A 19,230-nucleotide genomic window follows, 5' to 3' on the forward strand; every position below is an offset into this window, starting at 1 on the left:
AAGGAGCTTCATCTTTTCGCGTTTACAATGGATATTTTTACTTTTCTCTTTTGTTCTGCGTCCCAGCCACTTTTGGTGCAGTGTTGTTTTTGGCATCCCTTTTAATTTTTGTCTTTTGGACAAAATACTTATTCGTTTTATATTTTAGTCATTTCAAAATTTGGTCAAAAGGGTGACGATGGCTCCTTTGCTGGGCTGCGCCCCCCCCCCCCCACCACCCCCCGCCCGCCATCCCTCCACGGGCTGGATGGGTGGGGGCCGTGGCCCTGGGTTGGCGTGCTTTGTTGGGGGGGTCCTGGTGCCGGGATTGGCGGTGGGGCGGTGTAGTGTCGGTTGCCGACGGGCTCACACTCACAAGGGATTCACACGATTACTGCGTTCTAGATCACAGTGCTATTTGTGTACACTCTACCCCTCCCAATCACTTAGCTTATAGTTTCCCCCACCCCCCTCCCATTCTTTCCCTGGTCAACAGAACCCCCCACATGGTGTCAACTGGAAATACATCTAGCTGACGATAGCACCAACATATTAATAGTTAGTGTAGGCGTTCAATGTATTTCTTGTTGTTGCTTTTCTTTTCTTTCTTGTGTTTCTTTTTTTCTGTTCCCCCATAACCCTTTCCTGTTCGCTGCTTTGTCACAATAAATGAGGTAAGTTGAATGAGCACAATGGAAGTATGTCATACTCTCGATGTGAAACGTTAAAACTGTTCAGACCAACCGGACACATAGACTATCATTCTCTGTGTCAAACAGCTGTTTAAAAAAAAAATTAAAAAAAACGTTCGCTGCACAAACATTGATGCTAATGCTAACACAAACGCTATGCTAACGCTATGAGTTACAGTTAAAGCTGATTTATGCTTCTGCGTCGCGGTGACCTACGCCCTTAACGCAGACCCGATTTTGACCTTACGCCGTAGCCTAATGTGCACCTTAAAAAAATCCTGACTACGCGTCACATTAATGCGTCGTGACGTGAATGTCAAAGGACTGTGATTAGTCTGGTCAAAGGACTGTGATCAGTCTGCTCAGAAACTTGTTTCCGGTTCAGCACAGCAACACTGCCATTTTGAAACATTCAAACACCTCTGCAAACATCTCCTGTGTCGCATAAGCCTCAACATTTGTAATAGCAAAATTTGTTGTTCAGTATTGATTAGCTGCAACTTCAAATACACGCGTTCTATCTCCGCTGCCATTGCCGTCTATGACCGGAGGAAAACTAAAGGAGAGTCCCCCAAAACTGCACAAAAACAAAGCCACACCCTTCTAGATGATCGGCGGTGAATTACAGAGCAACGTGTTCCCTTGACACAAAACCTCAAATGCTCAATGACAGTGTAGGGTCAACACCGTCGCTCCGCCGTAAACTGAAATCAGCCCTTCATGTGTGATGATCACTCAGCACAGACCTTTAAAGGGATCCACGGATAGAAAGACTTGCAGTTCTTAAAAGATAAAAGTTTTTAAGAGTTAAAATAATTTGATATTGAAACCCCTCTTGATGTTTTCGTTTTTATACAATTTGTAAAATTAGTTTAACTAGTAGGTCGCCATTGTTGTTGACGTCGCAGGGTGGTGATGTCACTGGGTTATGCGGCCAGGCTTCCAGAGTATGACTCTTGCGACATAAACATGTCGTCTGTTCAACCCTTTAAATATGGACCCAAGACGAACATTAATGAGCATGTCAGCACTGTCAATATTTCACAAAATGAGCAGCAAAAGCAAAATGAACAGGAAAGACGAGATGAGACGTGATGAGAGTAGGAAAAAAAACGGTGTTCTGCCAAAATGTGCTACACCGGTGAAACGTCCTACAAGAGGCGAATTTGACACCCATAGTAATACCGTGCACTTTCACTTGTTTCTTTTAGATGCGTATAGACAGAACATACTAAAAATGCCTTAAAGCAGTAATGTGAAGTAAGGTTGGCCAACCATGTTTTTGAATAATATCAATGACTAAACAGTTATAAGCATATTTTCGTTATTTTTTTTTAACGCAACCCTTCCAGATTCTTTGTTTAACCCATACCAACGCCCTTGATAACGAAAATGCTTTTCTTCGGAAATCTTCGGAAATTACGCCACACCGGGAAGTGCAAGGGAAGTCCGCCATAGAACAGTATTGTTTGTTGCATTGCTTCTCGGTAAGATGCCACGGCGGTGTGTGGCGATGTTTTGTTCTCACTCAAACGAACAGTTGTATGAGTGGCCAAAGGATCGCAGGGCACGTAAATGGACATCTTTCGTACGCACGAAGCGAATTAATTTCACGCCATCACCGAGTAGTGTTCTCTGCTGCAAACACTTCGAAAATGCCTGCTTCCATAACCGGTCTGCTTATGATCAAGGATTTGCCAAAAAGTAAGTGTGATTTTTGGATAGATGACTGATGACTTTGTCAAAGCAGAGCTGCCAACTGTTGTGGAATGAACAGTATAAGCTAGCGACGTTAGCTGAAAGTTAACTCGTGGCAATCCCCGATCATAGTTGTTGTTGCGTTTGCTAGGTTAAGCGTGTTTAAATTGTGCGTCATCTACGATCTTGTCCGAAAGGGTTAATCCACTGTCAATCGGGAAAGGGGTGTGAATGTACATATGAGCGGGTCGGCGTCGCGGTAATTCACGGTCACGTTGCAGTAAGAGACACACACCGCCGGTGAGTTTGTGCACATTTATTTGTATTTGTATTATGTATTTCCACCTTCATGCTTCAAGCATTGCATCGCATTTGATATGTACGGTTCGGCGTTTCTTTCATGGTGATCACTTGATAGCCTTCTAGTTTGTGTTTTACTGTACGAGAGCCGCTGACAGGTGACCCCAACAAGCGTGTTGCTTTCGATGTCTGGCAGCGAATCAACGAGCGCGCAGGTCACGCAGTGAATCATGGGAAATGTAGTCTCGGGACAACACTGAAGTGGTGCTTTGTAATCTGTTCGCTTGTGTGAAAAAACTACATTTCCTCACGCCATTAGACGCCACTTCCTCCCGAGAGCCCCGAGCTGTGTTGTACTGTTAGCTCCACGTGTTAATAAAGAAAAAAAGTTGTCAGCACGTCGTGTGTTCGATACATTTGTAAACAAAAAGCTCATAACAAGACACTATGCACAATCCGTTTAAGAGACGCTGGAGTAGTAGGAGGACAGGAGGAGATCAGCAAGAAGCAAAACTTCGCGGTCGAATGTGGCGGCAGTCCGCTATTATTTTGTTTTCTTATTGTTGCCACAATAAAGTGGAGAAAGCCATCAACAACTCATCTCCTTCTTTCCCCCCAATGTTTTTATATTATTATTTTATATGCACGAGAGCTGCTGGATCTGCCAAAATGAACATGAAGTCTGATTATTATTTTTTTTAACAATGTCATCAGATAGACAAAACATAAAATTACGTGCAAATGCCTGCATCTTCAAATCATGAAAATAATAACAGCTTATATCTTACCAATCTTATAATCTCGATGGGTCTTGTATCCATTCCATGTCAGGTAGTCTGGGCACATTGTTTGCATCCTGATTAGCGTCTGGCTAATACATGTTAGGTCCAACATAAAATTCCAACCTCCTCTTCTTCCTCCAACTCTTCAAAAACTTGGATCTCCTCCCTTGCGCTCGATCTATCGCTTATATCGCTGTTTGAATCATTGTTTGAAAGGCTTTGTATGGCGGCCGCACTGTATGTATGGAGCTGCCATCGCTGTTCCCGGTGTGACGTATCACTTCCGGGTTCGTCCCCTTTCAGGCTCGAACTTCGGAAACGCGATTATTTTGTCAAATATACAACATATAAATTATTTTTTCATGCTTTATTTGTTGGACAATGTTTAATTACTTTAATTGTGACCCTATTTGGCATGTTATGAAATTACTTCACATTACTGCTTTAAGAAAATACTTAAACGTAGTAATATTAAATAAGGGTGTTTTAATTATGCTACGTGACTAATGTGGTCAACAGATCAACAATCTGCTTTAAAGCTACCACAAGAAAACAATGCTTAACAGTATGAGAGGGAAACACATGCAAAAAGTATTTTGAGGCAATGAAAAGGTAATAAAAGACTTAGTAAAAAGACAAATAGTACTCGCCGCGATGAGCGCATGTGTTGGGCGTCTCGCTGCGTAGAAGGAATTGCAGTAACCTGGTAGTATTCGTGGAATGACGGTGACAAGTCATCAGCCCGAGCCTCCATAAAATATGGCGCCTTCCGAAGGTCAAAACATGTACTGAATATTAAAGATTTTTAAATCAATAGCAATATTTAATGTGATTCTAATAACATATTTTAGTAAAAGAGAACAACTGTGGTGTATTAGAGCCTACAAGTCTTTAAGTCTGAGGTTTCCTTTAAAGCAGGGTTCACTAAATCCGGAACCACTTTTCCTGTCAAGTTTTCCACGTCTCTATCCCCTAACACACCTGAATCAAATGATGATGTCATCAGCAACCTCTCCAGAAGCCTGATAATGATCCTGATTATTTTAATTCAGGTGTGTTGGAGGAGGGAGACATGGGAAAACACGACAGGAAAAGTGGCACTGAGGTCCAGATTTAGTGAACCCTGCTAAAGCAACATTGCATTTTCTCTCTTGCCAAGATAAGAATCTTACCATGTGATTCAAAGCAAGCAAGCCTGGAGGGTAGCCTGGCTTAAAGGACATCATTGTTTATACATCTTTGGTAGGTGACGGTCAGGTCGGAAGGGGTTCTCAGGACATATCACTTGAGGGACACGACCCAACCACTGCTACGATGCAGGCTGATTAACTACACGGACAATAGGAAAATGAAAGTGGATTTTCGAGTCGTTGTCATCTCATCAGACAAAAACTGATATTCATCTTGTTATGTTTTAATCTCCCGAGACACATTTTTAGCTCATCGTATCTTCATCGTCATGGAAAAAGAAATCTTTCATTGAAGAAATATTTTTATTATCTTCATCGTTGAGGAAAACAACAACGTTTGGGTGTGTTTAAAGCATCTGACGGCTACCGCATGTCTTCCATAATAACATACTTGTGAGTTGCCGTGTTTATCAGCATGTCCCCGATGCACCCTCGGAGTGGTTTCTCTCAGTCACATCCTTAATTTATGGTAGCTTCCTGAAAACTGAGAGAAGGCCACTTTGTTGTCAAGAATTGAACCATTGTGCGAATGTTCATTTGCTGAAAGAGTTCATTAACAAATGGAAGATTTTTTAAATAATATTTAATCATATTTTGGGTGGGTGGCTAAATCCCTCATAGTATCCCAAATGGTAATTTAACAATTCATTTGAAAAACACCAGCATTTTAGAATATTTGAATAAAATGATGCGCTGTATAATTTGCCAGGTGTGGTGAGCGTACTGATGAATTGTCAGTGGCAGAGTCTGCTGTGTCAGGTGGAGGCGGGTATTCTCAACATGTTTGCAGCCGAAGAGGAAGAAGAAGCCAGCCAGCGGTGGCACGCTCGCTCTCCTCAGTACAAGCTGCAGCTGCGAGGCTGCCGGGTGAAAGCGGCGCCCGACGGCCAGGGGCCACATAGGATCACGTTGAGCGTACCGGGCGAGCAGCTGGCCGTGTTGGAGGTGAGCGGGGGCCGCCGGAACGGGAATGGAGGCTGACGGGAAGTAAATGACGCACGTGTCCACAGGTGAGCTCGGCAGACGAGAAGCGACGATGGACGCGCCTCCTAGAAGACGCGGCAGCCGCTTTCCTGGACGAAAAGACGCCACTGCACACCCACGTCAGGTATGGTCATACCTGTCAACCCGAGGCCGTTGGCATTCTTGCAAATACTTACGTTTGTTTTACAACGTTGTACATAGCATGCAATATGAAACAAAAATAAAACTCCATTTTTAAAACAATATGAATTTATTGGTAATATTGTCACATATAACCTGGTGCAATCAAAGAACAATCAATATCTTCAGCTAGATCATGATTACCAACATTTAACAGTGACTTTTGTCATGATTGTATGTAGCACTTTTGGCAATTTCTATCATGTCTTTTGATGGCTGCACTTCATGGCACCGGCTCGCAAGTCAGTTTGACTTGAAGGTAGTTCATTAGTGTTTCTGTTGGGTCTAAAACACCTTCTTCAATTTAGCTGTTGACCCAGAGCGAGGTGACAAAGGCAGGACACAAGGAGGCAGGAGTCAGAGAGTAGACTTTACCAACTGCAATTTGGGGAGAGGTCTGAGACTGGGCAACGTGACTAAGAGCGTCTCATCGAAGTCCCCCTCAGAGCTCCCCGTGCTGCTGACTTTCATTGAGGGCTTGTTGCTGGGCAGAATATAGTTACAACACTGTTGTCCAATGTGGCAGTTTCGATCGGGCAAGTTCCTTATTCTAGTCATTGATTAAATTAACAGTCACACTCATTGATTAAATTAACAGTCACACTCTTGAGCAAACAAGATAATGTTTTGAGCACACATTTGCACTCGAAGTAGCTTGGTGGAAAAGTACTGAGACGTTTTGTGATGAATCAACATACCCTGAATGAGTGTGTATCTATTTATCAGCAGAATGTGAGCAATTGCCGGTAATAAAAATGTAAGCACATGATTATGGGCTAAAACTGTATTCTTCATAATAGCTTGGGAGAGCGCGTATAATAGCTGTGGGACAGCAAACTTGTATAACCCGCAGAGTATAATGGTCATACAATCAAGCATATCTTACAGTTTCCAATTATAAATTAAAAAGTTCAATTGGTAAAATTAACTTACCGATGCAATCTTTGAGTCAGGGAACATTTTCTTTTGCTAATTCTGAGAAGTGATCAGCTATAGTTGCAGGCAAATTGTGTTCAGCAATAAATTGGCAGCTAAAAAATCTCCGCTTTCGTCACTTTTCATTCTGCAGTTCTCATCTTTGTGACCAGTGTTGTTAATCCTACTTTTAAAAAGTAATTAATTACAGTTACAAATTACTTCTCCCAAAAAGTAATTGCGTTAGTAACTCAGTTACCTGAATGTAAGAGTAATTGGTTACTTGGCAACGTAACTGTTGTTACCTTTCATGTTTTTTTTTTTTTTTTCATTATTAAAAAAAAAAAAAAAAAAAGCATAGTAACCTTTGCTATATTTGGAAGTCATTTAATGTTGTGAATCAACTGTTAAAGTTGTTAAAATTGCTCCCGTTTTTGCATTAGTTCCCTTCTGTCTACTTTCGACATGTGAAAGTTTTAAAACTGTTTCATCATATAAAGATAGATTCAAGTCAAGATTTTGCCGATTCAGGAGTATTTTAGATAAAAAGTTACTTAGGTTCGCTAGGAAGGTTCACTACAATAGCCTTTATGAGAAGTCTACTGCTTTAAAACGGCGGCTGTTTACGAGCGCCGCCGAGTCTGTCATTTCGCATGTAGTTCTATATGCATGTGATATCTAGGCGTAGGTTGTAGGCTGTCAGCGACAGTAAGGAAATATTGGAGCCACCTAGCCTAGCGTCGTGTTTGCTACAGTGTAACAACACTCTTCTCTCTCCGCGTCTGACTTTTCTCGCGTCATTCAACCAACGAAGTAACGCACAATGTCTCGTTGCTGAAATGGTGACAAAATCCAAATGGAGAAAAAAAAACGTAATGCACGAAAAACGTACAGATTTCAAACGTACGGCGTACACATTTAAACATAAGTGCTCACTTGTACAAATTACGCCGAAACTAAAGATGTCCCGATCGATCGGGTCCGATCACGACATTTTCAAAGTATCGGAATCGGCAAAAAAATATCGGACATGCCTTTTTTAAATATATATATATATATATATATTTTTGTTAAATCGTTTTCTAATTGTATTTAACGTTACAGACAAAATGTCTTACACTCATCCAGAGTCTTTAGTTATGGCTTAAAGTAGGGCTATCAAATTTATCGCGTTAACGGCGGTAATTAATTTTTTAAAAATTAATCACGTTAAAATATTTAACGCAATTAACGCATGCGCTGCACGACCCACTCACGCATTCTTGCGTTCAATCTATAATGTCGCCGTTTTACCAATATATAGAGCTAAAAGGCAGCGTAAAATGAGTAGAGTGAATTTTGGCAGTCTTTGGAGCCTTTTGTTGAATGGCTAAAGCCTTACAATCCCTCTCTCAACAATTAGAAATATCGTGGGACGCAAAGTGGGGAAGAAAAGTAGCAGTTGATCTCATTTTTAACACCCTGTTATTTCCCAATGCAGAGAAGATATATCAATTGGTGCCACTACGCACAGTCATGGTTGCACTTCCCATCATGCATTTGGGCAGAACAGTTAAATGGCTGCAGTCCCATTTACTGAAAGCGCAACAAATACACTAGATGGCAATATTTAGTCACAATATACAAAGTCACATTTATCCTTTAAGAATTACAAGTCTTTCTATCCGTGGATCCCTCTCACAGAAAGAATGTTAATAATGTAAATGCCTTCTTGAGGATTTATTGTCATAATAAACAAATGCAGTACTTATGTACTGTATTTTGAATGTATATATTCGAGTTTTATTCATTTTTTTCTGAATGCATTGCCAAAATGTATATGATTGGGAATGATTGGAATTGAATCGGGAGCAAAAAAAAAAAGCAATCGGATCGGGAAATATCGGGATCGGCAGATACTCAAACTAAAACGATCGTGATCGGATCGGGAGCAAAAAAACATGATCGGAACAACCCTAGCCGAAACCGTACAACTTGACAGGTATGGGTATGGTGGTCGGCTTTCTCGTGGCGACGCATACATTAGATGCATTATTGTGAAATGATTTCCTAACTCTTTGTAGCAGTGGTCCCCAACCTTTTTCGCATCACGGACCGGTGTGATGTGGGCCCATTATTATCTTAGAGTGTTCAATCAGCCTTGTGTGCATGTTTTTAGGTTGCAACGAAATAAAGAAAACAAACTTCTGGAAATAAATGAAAAAGATTTTATCAGTCAGTGTTTGTTGGCCAGCAGAGAACGGTTTTGGTTAACCCTAAGTTTCTAACTCATGTTTTATTGGGGCTTGCCAAGCCGGCAATCCTCTCAACACAGCCTCTCTCACACACGTGACATTGACAACGCTTGTTGATGTTTGCATCCACAGTGGACACACCCTGAATACGTACACGGACCAGCCTTTGCGCACCAGTCCAGCACCGCAAGCGGTCTACTCCAATACCCAAGTGCTGGAGCACACGGTACGACCCGCATTTGCTCGCCACCCCATCCGAGCTCAGCGATCGAGGCTTTTTCTCGTGTTGATTAACAGCTTCAGAGCTCTCAGGACGCCGACTATAACAGCCAAAGTCCAGACAGGAAATGGTCAGAGGTGGCACCGCGTGGCATTCAGAAGTTGGAACTGACGGGCAGAAAGGACGTACGCATGAGGGCGGGTTCCGAAGCTAACCTGATGTCGGCGACCCATCGGAACAAACGCTCGTCTTTTAGACAATCACTTGCTGTGTGCGGTGAGCGGGCGCAGGTGATTTTTTTACTTGTCTTTCATTCATCTGTTATGGTTTTGGTTTCAGTTGGCCCATTATCCTGTTTTTTTTTTTTTTTTTCTTACCGGGGTTTTACTGGCCCTTCCTCATTTCTACTGAATTGTCCCTGTCGATGGTAGTTTTTGCTAGTCTTAGCATTTGTGTCCAGACTATGTTGTTTATTGTCCCGCAGCAAAATCTCATTTAATATGGCACTCAGAGGGAGCTTGAGTTCAGCCTATATTCGTATGCATTCCTCAGCTTCAACACCAGATGGAGCTAGTACCTTAGACAGTGCCTCTCCATTAGCTCAAGGGTCAAAACGTTTACTAAATGTTGAAACCAAGGCAGGAAACATTTGTACATTTGGAGTTGATGAATGAGACCAGTAATAGCATGAGTCTCATTTTCTACTGGTAGATACAGTATATGTATGTGTATACACACACACACATATATATATATATATATATATATATATACATATATATATATGTATATATTTAGGTACACCATGCTAGTAACGGGTTGGACCCCCTTTTGCCTTCAGAACTGCCTCAATTCTTCATGGCATAGATTCAACAAGGTGCTGGAAGCATTCCTCAGAGAGTTTGGTCCATATTGACATGATGGCATCACACAGTTGCTGCAGATTTGTCGGCTGCACATCCATGATGCCAATCTCCCGTTCCACCACATCCCAAAGATGCTCTATTGGATTGAGATCTGGTGACTGTGGAGGCCATTTGAGTACAGTGAACTCATTGTTATGTTTAAGAAACCAGTCTTAGATGATTCCAGCTTTATGACATGGCACATCATCCTGCTGAAAGTAGCCATCAGAAGTTGGGTACATTGTGGCCATAAAGGGATGGACATGGTCAGCAACAATACTCAGGTAGGCTGTGGCGTTCCAACGATGCTCAATTGGTACCAAGGGGCCCAAAGAGTGCCAAGAAAATATTCCCCACACCATTATACCACCACCAACAGCCTGAACCGTTGATAGAAGGCAGGATGGATCCATGCTTTCATGTTGTTGACGCCAAATTCTGACCCTACCATCCGAATGTCGCAGAAGAAATCGAGACTCATCAGACCAGGCAACGTTTTTCCAATCATCCATTGTCCAATTTCGATGAGCTTGTGCAAATTGTAGCCTCAGTTTCCTGATCTAAGCTGAAAGGAGTGGCACCCGGCTTGGTCTTCTGCTGCTGTAGCCCATCTGCCTCAAAGTTCGACATACAGTGCGTTCAGAGATGCTTTTCTGCCTACCTTGGTTGTAACGGGTGGTTGTTTGAGTCACTGTTGTCTTTCTATCAGCTCTAACCAGTCTGGCCATTCTCCTCTGACCTCTGGCATCAACAAGGCATTTCCGCCCACAGAACTGCCGGTCACTGGATATTTTTTCTTTTTCGGACCATTCTCTGTAAACCTTAGAGATGGTTGAGCGTGAAAATCCAAGTAGATCAGCAGTTTCTGAAATACTCAGACCAGCCCTTCTGGCACCAACAAGCATGCCACGTTCAAAGTCACTCAAATCACCTTTCTTCCCCATACTGATGCTCGGTTTGAACTGCAGGAGATTGTCTTAAACCATGTTTACATGCCTAAATGCACTGAGTTGCCGCCATGTGATTGGCTGATTAGAAATTAAGTGTTAACGAGCAGTTGGACAGGTGTACCTAATAAAGTGGCCGGTGAGTGTATATTTCCATTTATTCACTTGAACGTATACAGTATCTCTTCATTTCACATTGTTGCACATAATAATTCTTTGTCTTGCGTACAAGGACTTTTTCTTCCATTGTTTTGTCTAGATAAGGGCCAGCACTAGGCTGCGGCCTGTTTTTTTCCACTGTTTGTGTAGACGGCAAATATAAACGGTATAAATCAGAGGCGTTATCGGGGGGGGGGGGGCAGTGCCCACCCACGGACACGCTCTGCCCACCTAAAGAAAACTGAATGTAGTACTAACGGCAGTCTGGGCACCGCGTATGGTATCCCATTCATATAGTACTGATGTGTTCTAAGTTTTAACCTTTGCGTTACCACTAGAGGTGTGCAAAATTTCCGATTCTTAGATTATTCGCGATTCGGCCGTGGAAGATTGGAGAACGATTCACAAACATCCAAATTCCAATTATTGAAATATGTCAAGTAAAGCGGAAGTAAAACACACTCAGCGTGCCGCACGGTCTTCGGGACACAATGAGAAACAGAGCGAGAGTAGCTAGACATCATGCTTGTCATTACCCGGCCCCTCGGGTAATGCCAATGCTCAACACACTGCTCTAGCTCAACTCATGCCGCGAGATAAAAAACAACAACAACATACCTGACTGCTGCCGACAGCTGCAACAAAGTACGTCCGCATAATGTTACGGTAGATATCATAGTTATATAGGACTAGATGCAAAATAGACTCGGTGGCGATAGCAGCACATCAACAGAAAGCTAGATGCGGGCGTTAGTAAACGGCCGCCATCTTAAAGCAGTAGACTTCCCTGCAAGGCTATTGTAACGAACCTTCCAAGTGAACCTAATTAACTTTTTAGCTAAAATACTCCTAAATCGGTAAAATATTGACTTGAATCTATCTTTAAAATAGTTTTAAAACTTTCACATGTCAAAAGTAGACAAAAGGGAAATTATAGAATAATGGGAGCAATTTTAACAACTTTAACGGTTGATTCACAACATTAAATTAATTGAACGTAGTTTAAAGCTGCTGATACAGAATGGGGATTTGAGTATACAGTATTATTTATTGTTTTTAACTGTTAACTTGATACTGAAATAGTCGTTTATTTAAGCCTGCAAGGCTTTTTTTTTTTTTTTTTAACAGTTTTTGTAACTAATGTTCAAAACATTAAAAGCAGCTAATAGCGGGGGTGGGGGGGGTCATCAATAATCGATTTATAATCGAATCGTTAAGTGCCCAAAGATTCCCACCTCAAGTTACCGCCTCCTCTTTTACCTTTAAAAAAATAATAATAATAAGTGAAATGTTGGTTTTGTTCCTAGGGGGCGCTACACACATTTACGCATACTTTGATTTTGTATTTTTTTTACATTTTATCAAAGTTTTCACCAGTGTTCACCTGGCTGTTGCGTTTGGTGAGTTTTGGAGCATTCTGTGGGAGATTTGTCTTTACACGGTATCAAAGATTGCACCTGTCTTGACATCCCTGCCGATTTTGGTGCATTTTGAAGCATTCAAAGGGGGTCAAATTGAGCTCAAAGGGGCTGCAGAACAAAGAATAACTATAATAATAATAAAACCGAGGAACCACAATAGGTTACCTAAAAAAAACATTGTCACCTGCATGTCCATACTGTTCAGTTATGGATGTGTTCTAAGTCAAATAAAATCAAATCAACTTTTATTTGTTTAGACCAAATCACAACAACAGTTTTCTCAAGGAGAAAACATAACATGTTTTAAGGTGAAGTAGCCCTACGCTGGATTTCAACCTACTTGAGCATTGTAGTTTTTTTTTTTTTTTTTTGCCCCCCCCCCCCCCCCACCCCCCCACCCCCACCCCCACACACCCCACCACAATTCAACGGTCGAGGCACTTTCTGGGGACCCTGGTCAACCAGTTTTAAATTATTCTTTCCTTAAAAAATGTATTTATCATATGTGACTTTTGCTTTCTTTTTGTTTCTGAATTGTGTGTCGTCATCTCCTATTCGTTAAGAGAATAAAGAACCTGTAAAAAGAAAAAAAAAAATTTTAATTACTTAGTTAACTTAACAAGTGCTAACCCAAGTATCGCTCCTGCTCTGCCTTGGTCTTTCTTGAGTAGGCCAGTCTGCTGAACCCTCTCCTACGTCGTACGGCATCCGTCAAGACCTCGCTGAGAAGAGCTCCGTCAACGCTCTTCATCGAGCACGGAAAAGTTTTCCAGAGGAGGAAGGTCAGAATCCACACGCCCTTTTTCACGTCCCTCGCTATAGGATGAGATTAACTAACGTCCAATGTTGTGTTTCCATAGAAATGGGAGAGCAAAACTAGCGCTTGACACCATGTGGCAAAGTGTTTATTTGAACATTTAGCCACATGGCTACACAACCATATGACTTCCTCTGAGATGATACGACTTTGACACGAGCACCCTTTAACTTATTGTTTTTGACACAAAGTAACAGAAGCGATGTGTATTTATTTGCTGTTAGTTTGCGGTTTGGTTACTTTCACTGTAAGGTTTAGGATTCATTTGTGTGGACGCGCATCAGAAGTTTGTCATGATCAGCGTGTGCATTTCCTTCACAACCAAAAGCACAAATCATCCCTCTTAATCATTAAAGTTTTTTTTTTTTTTTAATCTTAAAGTAATACTTTGACAAATAGAAAGTTGATTGTGTTTATTGTGTTCATTGTTCACATCACATTCATCATCCACGTAAGAAACAACAGCACTACTTCTCTGAAATTGCCGTACATTAAATGATTAATAATATATGTAAATGAGCTGAGAGCACACAGTGATGTTTCATTCGATGCTGATTAGTTATTGACCCTGTCACGTGTTAAGATCACGCATGCAGCAGGCGTGGAACACAAAATTCATTTTCAAAAACATTCAAAAATGAGGGGGGAAAAAAACAACAAACGGGTGTTAGTGACTCTTATCAAAAACGAAGCGCTAATCTTGTCTTTTGTGTGAAGTCATCTCTAAAATCCATCGTAAAAAATGCTGATGCGATGTCATCAGTCTACGCCTGTCCATTTTTTGTCCCGGTCGGTCGAGTCGCTTCAGAGTCAGTCGGTCAGAAGAGACGCGCCCTCTTCTTGAGGCTGTTCCGTCTCCAGAGAGAAAGACGCTCAAACTCGTCCGGCGTCATCTGGAACACGCTGGCGAACTCCTCTGGTGAGAGATGTCTCTGCGCAACATTCATGAGAAATAGTGCCCCGAGATGTAAAAAGCACAAGTGGCTCGCTATATGTCATTGTTTCCATCTTTACCTCCAGTTGTGTTCTGTCCACGTCGGGAGGGTGTTTACTCCGTCCTCTGTGGTTGACCACTAGCGTCTCGTACGGGTAAATCTGGCCAAAAAGAAGAGTGTCGTCATGGAGAGCACGCCCACCTGGGATGGCGCACTCACCTTCAGCTCCAGGACGTTGGGCAGCGAGTGGCCTCGGTCCATTGCCGCGTCGCCGTTCTGACATACAAACATGCAAACGTCAACACAACGTTGCCGACACACAGCACAACGATGAAGACGCACTCTACCTGAACACCTGCAGAAAACGCAGATACAGCGCACACACACACACAAATATTAGGGCATGTGAATGCAACACTTGGGCCCAGAAGAACCCAGGGAGAGCGGTACCTGCTGCAGGCTTCTCCGACGAGTTGAATTCTGTCGATCTCAACTGGAACGACAAAAACGCCCAACGCAAGGCTCAGAACTTCAATGCTGTGCCGATGTACTGAATCACACGCACACTCACCCTGGCCAGGCCTGCCCCAGAAGATGTTGGGAAACAAACAGAGTGGGAAGCGGCGGCGCCTGCGGAAGAGATAGGAAGTGATGACGCGTTCAAAGTCGATTCCTAATGAACTGACGCTGACCGAAGGTTGGTCGCAATTTTCTATTTGCATCTTTTTAGGCCTTTGCTTCTCGCACCACTGTTGTAATGCTCACAGCGGCCATCAGAAATATTTGCGTAAATGAGGATATTGACAGGAGTGAGGCAAATGAGATGGTCCTTCCGCGATGAGGTAATCTTCTGATGGGCCGTGGTAAAACGAAGTGCATTTTTCTCCAAATGTCACTCAAGTAAATGTAACGGATTAACCAGTTGCGTGCACACAGACGCCAGGTGGTGCTCAGGCACTGGCCCTTGCCCTCTTAACCCAGCAAGTGCCCTAATTAAAGGGTATGACGACACCTGGGGAAATGCTAATATTCCATCATTTATCCATAAACGCATGCCTTTTGGATTAAAATCATGCCACTTCGTGTAATTACACACATCGCAACACAAAGAAAATGATAGAAATTTGGATCGATTGTCAAGCTAAAAGGACCCGCCCACGAGATCCCGGAAATTTAGCATATTGTGTGCGTGACGTCACTACAAGGAAACAACCGGCTCAGTGCTTAGTACTGAATGGCGGCGATGATGGCGGACAATTTTGTTTCTAGTTGCAGCGACGAATCCGCCGTAACGAACATTCTTCTAATGGTGACGAGAAGAGTTATGAACCTTTCTTTGGTGTTTTGGGTTATCAATTTGAGCCCAAACGAAAGCCAATGCAGCCTAATGAAAGGATCATTGGAAGGAGCAATCACACTGATGAAACACCGGCAACATCGTGTGGGAAACACCGAATGGTTTGTTTTGCATTTCTTTTTGCGGAAGCTGATACACCGTTACCACAAAATAATGTAATGTATAGAATAATTATCATTTATTGTGCTATCATAGGTTTTCACTCTGCCAACAGACACAAATATGAATGGGATTCGAGGATTTGTTCTATATATTTTACGAGCAATAATTTATACATGTGTCCAGTCCTATATCCGATGCGTGATATGTTTTTATTATAAAAGAGTTCTCACTCTGGCCATTTCGAGCTTGGCTGCTCCACTCCTTTGGTTAGCCTGGGGTGGTCTCATCAGAGCCAGTCGTCCTCTTTCTTGATATCGCAGGACATTTAGGTGGCTACGCGTGTATGGTGGCTGCTTTCATCAGCAATTTCTTAGCAAAACCTGATTTCATTTGTCCATAGTTCGAATAGCTTTCAGGTGTAAAATGCGCATCACACAAAACCGTGCCGGAGGCTGGGTCTGCAAAATTAGCCCTCTTAGCACGGACGAACTTTACTCATTGTCTGCGTAGTCCAGCTCTTTTTCACGCGTTTGGGAACTCATGGGTACTACATTGCGACAAATGGCTATTTGTAGACCACATAGCATGACAGATTTGAACCATTTTAGCGATTTTTTGATAAAACACGAATGCAACTCTCTCGTAGATAATCAACCATTGCACCTGCCTCGACCTTTCGTTTCCTTGTTATGACGTCTCCGCCCCATTCGGCTGTTTCCGGAATACTTTCGGAAATGTTCGTAATTATCGATCTATTTTCGATAATTGCTCATGAATGCGATTTATTTTTTTGTTAACTTTATTAATATTTGTTTTCTTGCCACATAACGGTTCTATTGATATCTTACAGCCCCTTAGTGTTTTATATATATGTATATATATATATATAATATATATATATGTATATAATACCCTTTAAGGTTATTAAGTCATGATCATTATTATGTTGGTAATGCATGTGCCCTCCCAAGCACCGCAGCCAGAATCAGAGTGAACGCGCCCTCTGTCCTCAAACACACGCCCTCCTGTGAGGTGCATACCACCCGTAATTTGTCAACGTGAACCCGCAGCGTGGACATGAACTTACGAAGGCAGCACATTAATTGCATAGGGAGCTGCAATTCACGCCCCGACTGTAGCCCCCTACGCAGAGGTAACACATGAGTCGAATCTTGAGTGTATGTGTGTACCAGGGGTCGCATTAACCGAATATTTTCCGTCGTTGACCGGTTTTTTAAAACTGTGACGGAAAAAACTGAAGTCCGTCCGTCATTTTGACAGGTTGCAATTCACACCCCAGACCACAGGGTGGCGAGTGAGCATATTAATTAGCTATTGTCTCTCTTAATGCATGACGTCGTTGGCTATTCTGTCAGAATATTGTAGCGTCACCGGGGTCTGGCGGCGGCACCATGATTGACACATCAACGCGAGTTTCTTATTTGTGCACCCGGTGTGCCAGCGCGTCATCCAATTGGTGGACTAGATTGCCGCCTGTGTATAGACCCCAATCACATGACGTAACAACTCCGCCCCCCTGACTGGAGCCGCCATATTGTCCGTCAGCTCGTCGTGTTTACACATTACCGCTACGTACATGCCTCCTATTACGGCGTGTTTTTCTGCTCGTTAACATTAAGAATCAAAATGGTGAAGGCGTGTGTGGCGGTTGGTTGCAGTAACAGAGAAGATAGACTGAGAGACTTTCTACCGTATTCTGAGAGACCCGAAGAGGAGAGCGAGATGGACTACTGTAATTCGACAAGAAATCTGGGAACCAAACGATCACCACAGACTATGTAGTAGTCATTTTATATCTGGTAAGATGCATTTAATATATATTTAGAAGATTTTGGGCTGACAACCACGATTAAGATCATTGTGTGACGTTGGTGATTGGGGTCTATATAGTTGCCTCTTTTTCTTTGGGGGTGGAGTTGTTGTTTTGTTGGTGTTGTTGGCGGTAAGCAGAGTAAAAAGAGGGAGAAAAATACCACGACTTCCGTGTCTAATTTTTCGCCACCAAGCAAGCGTTACAATATTAAAAATGAATGAAAACTAAATACTATTGAATATGTCATCATTATCGTTTTAAAAATTTAAGTGACGGGTAAAAATAGATTATGACCGGATTTTTATGAGCCTGTCAGTCAAAATGACAGACAACGAAAATGTCTAGCGCAACCTCTGGTGTGTACCCACTAAACCTCAGTTGTTTAACTTTTTTTCTCTTGAAGTAGCACACAAATTTCACCAACAGTTGAGAAGACAGCTCCTACAGACATTGCGCCATGACTTCCCGTTGGGGGCCGACCCAGGCAGAACAATGAGTTAGCTTTCACTGTGATAAACTCAAACGCTGCGTTCTAACGCTGGTTTAGGTGGAAACAGGACAAAGGTTTTACTGCATACAGGCAGGCAAGAGTGTCTCAAGAGTGATTTGGTCGAGGATTCGAGGTAATTATCATATTGAATAGAACCGTGCATGCACTTTGAAACATTGTGAAAAAAATCAATGGATAAAATTGTAACTTTGGCTTGAAATATTTACGTAAAATGAATGATAACTGCCCGTTTTTTTGCTTTTAACCATGAATCTAGTGTTTTACGTTCATATCTATTGAAATTCCGCGATTTAAGCATTTATTTAAAGAATTTTCAACTTAAAAAGCTCTTTGTTTCGTTACGGCCGCCATGTTGGATTACACAATACAGTAAATTTTGCTTGAAATATTTACGTAAAATGAACGATAACTGACCGTTTTTTCTTTTAACCAAGAATCTATAGACTGTTTTACGTTCATATAGATTTTCCGCAATTTAAGCATTTATTTACAAGAATATTCGACTTTAAGAACTCTGTTTTGTGACCACCGCCATGATTGATTACACAATACCATAACTATTGCTAGAAATATTTACATAAAATAATCGTTAACTGCCCGTTTTTTGCTTTTAACCATGAATCTAGTGTTTTACGTTCATATCTATTGAAATTGTGCGATTTAAATATTTATTTAAAGAATTTAAACTTGAAAAGCTCGTTTTTGTGACGGCCGCCATGTTGGATTACACAATACCGTAGATTTTGCTAGAAATATTAACGTAAAATGAGCGATTACTGCCTGTTTTTTTCTTTTAACCAAGAATCTATAGACTGTTTTACGTTAATATGTATAGATTTTCCACAATTTAAGCATTTATTTGCAAGAATATTCAACTTTTAAAAAACTCTTTGATTTGTGACCACTGCCGTGATTGATTACACAATACCATAACTGTTGCTAGAACCAATAATCTAGACTGTTTTAGGTTCTTATCTATAGAAATTCAGCAATTTACGCATTTATTTGCAAGGGTGAGGAAGGAGAGGGTTCAGGAATTAAAGGGGCTTCACATAGTTATGGACATTA

At 41.8% G+C, this 19,230-nt stretch overlaps 2 protein-coding genes across 3 annotated transcripts in view; one reads left to right on the forward strand and one right to left on the reverse strand.

Moving 5' to 3' along the window:
* The window catches only part of si:dkey-220o5.5 (actin filament-associated protein 1-like 2), a 43,333-nt gene extending 29,097 nt beyond the window's left edge, over positions 1 to 14,236 (forward strand). The window contains exons 8-13 of the mRNA XM_057831052.1: positions 5,351 to 5,586; positions 5,652 to 5,749; positions 9,087 to 9,180; positions 9,252 to 9,464; positions 13,278 to 13,388; positions 13,467 to 14,236. Coding sequence (XP_057687035.1) covers positions 5,351 to 5,586; positions 5,652 to 5,749; positions 9,087 to 9,180; positions 9,252 to 9,464; positions 13,278 to 13,388; positions 13,467 to 13,493 — 779 coding nt within the window. The 3' untranslated portion in view covers positions 13,494 to 14,236. The remainder of the gene's footprint in view (positions 1 to 5,350; positions 5,587 to 5,651; positions 5,750 to 9,086; positions 9,181 to 9,251; positions 9,465 to 13,277; positions 13,389 to 13,466) is intronic.
* Positions 13,822 to 19,230, reverse strand: part of LOC130912911 (dematin-like) — a 45,667-nt gene continuing 40,258 nt past the window's right edge. Inside the window, exons 11-16 of one of the 2 annotated variants that reach the window (XM_057831053.1) lie at positions 14,930 to 14,988; positions 14,809 to 14,851; positions 14,706 to 14,713; positions 14,578 to 14,634; positions 14,438 to 14,518; positions 13,822 to 14,355 (exon numbers count right to left, since the gene is read on the reverse strand). In XM_057831053.1, the coding sequence (XP_057687036.1) occupies positions 14,242 to 14,355; positions 14,438 to 14,518; positions 14,578 to 14,634; positions 14,706 to 14,713; positions 14,809 to 14,851; positions 14,930 to 14,988 (362 nt within the window). In that variant the 3' untranslated portion in view covers positions 13,822 to 14,241. The remainder of the gene's footprint in view (positions 14,356 to 14,437; positions 14,519 to 14,577; positions 14,635 to 14,705; positions 14,714 to 14,808; positions 14,852 to 14,929; positions 14,989 to 19,230) is intronic. The other variant, XM_057831054.1, reaches the window with a different exon arrangement.

Source organism: Corythoichthys intestinalis, chromosome 3 (genome assembly GCF_030265065.1).
Source record: "Corythoichthys intestinalis isolate RoL2023-P3 chromosome 3, ASM3026506v1, whole genome shotgun sequence".
Classification (NCBI taxonomy): domain Eukaryota; kingdom Metazoa; phylum Chordata; class Actinopteri; order Syngnathiformes; family Syngnathidae; genus Corythoichthys; species Corythoichthys intestinalis.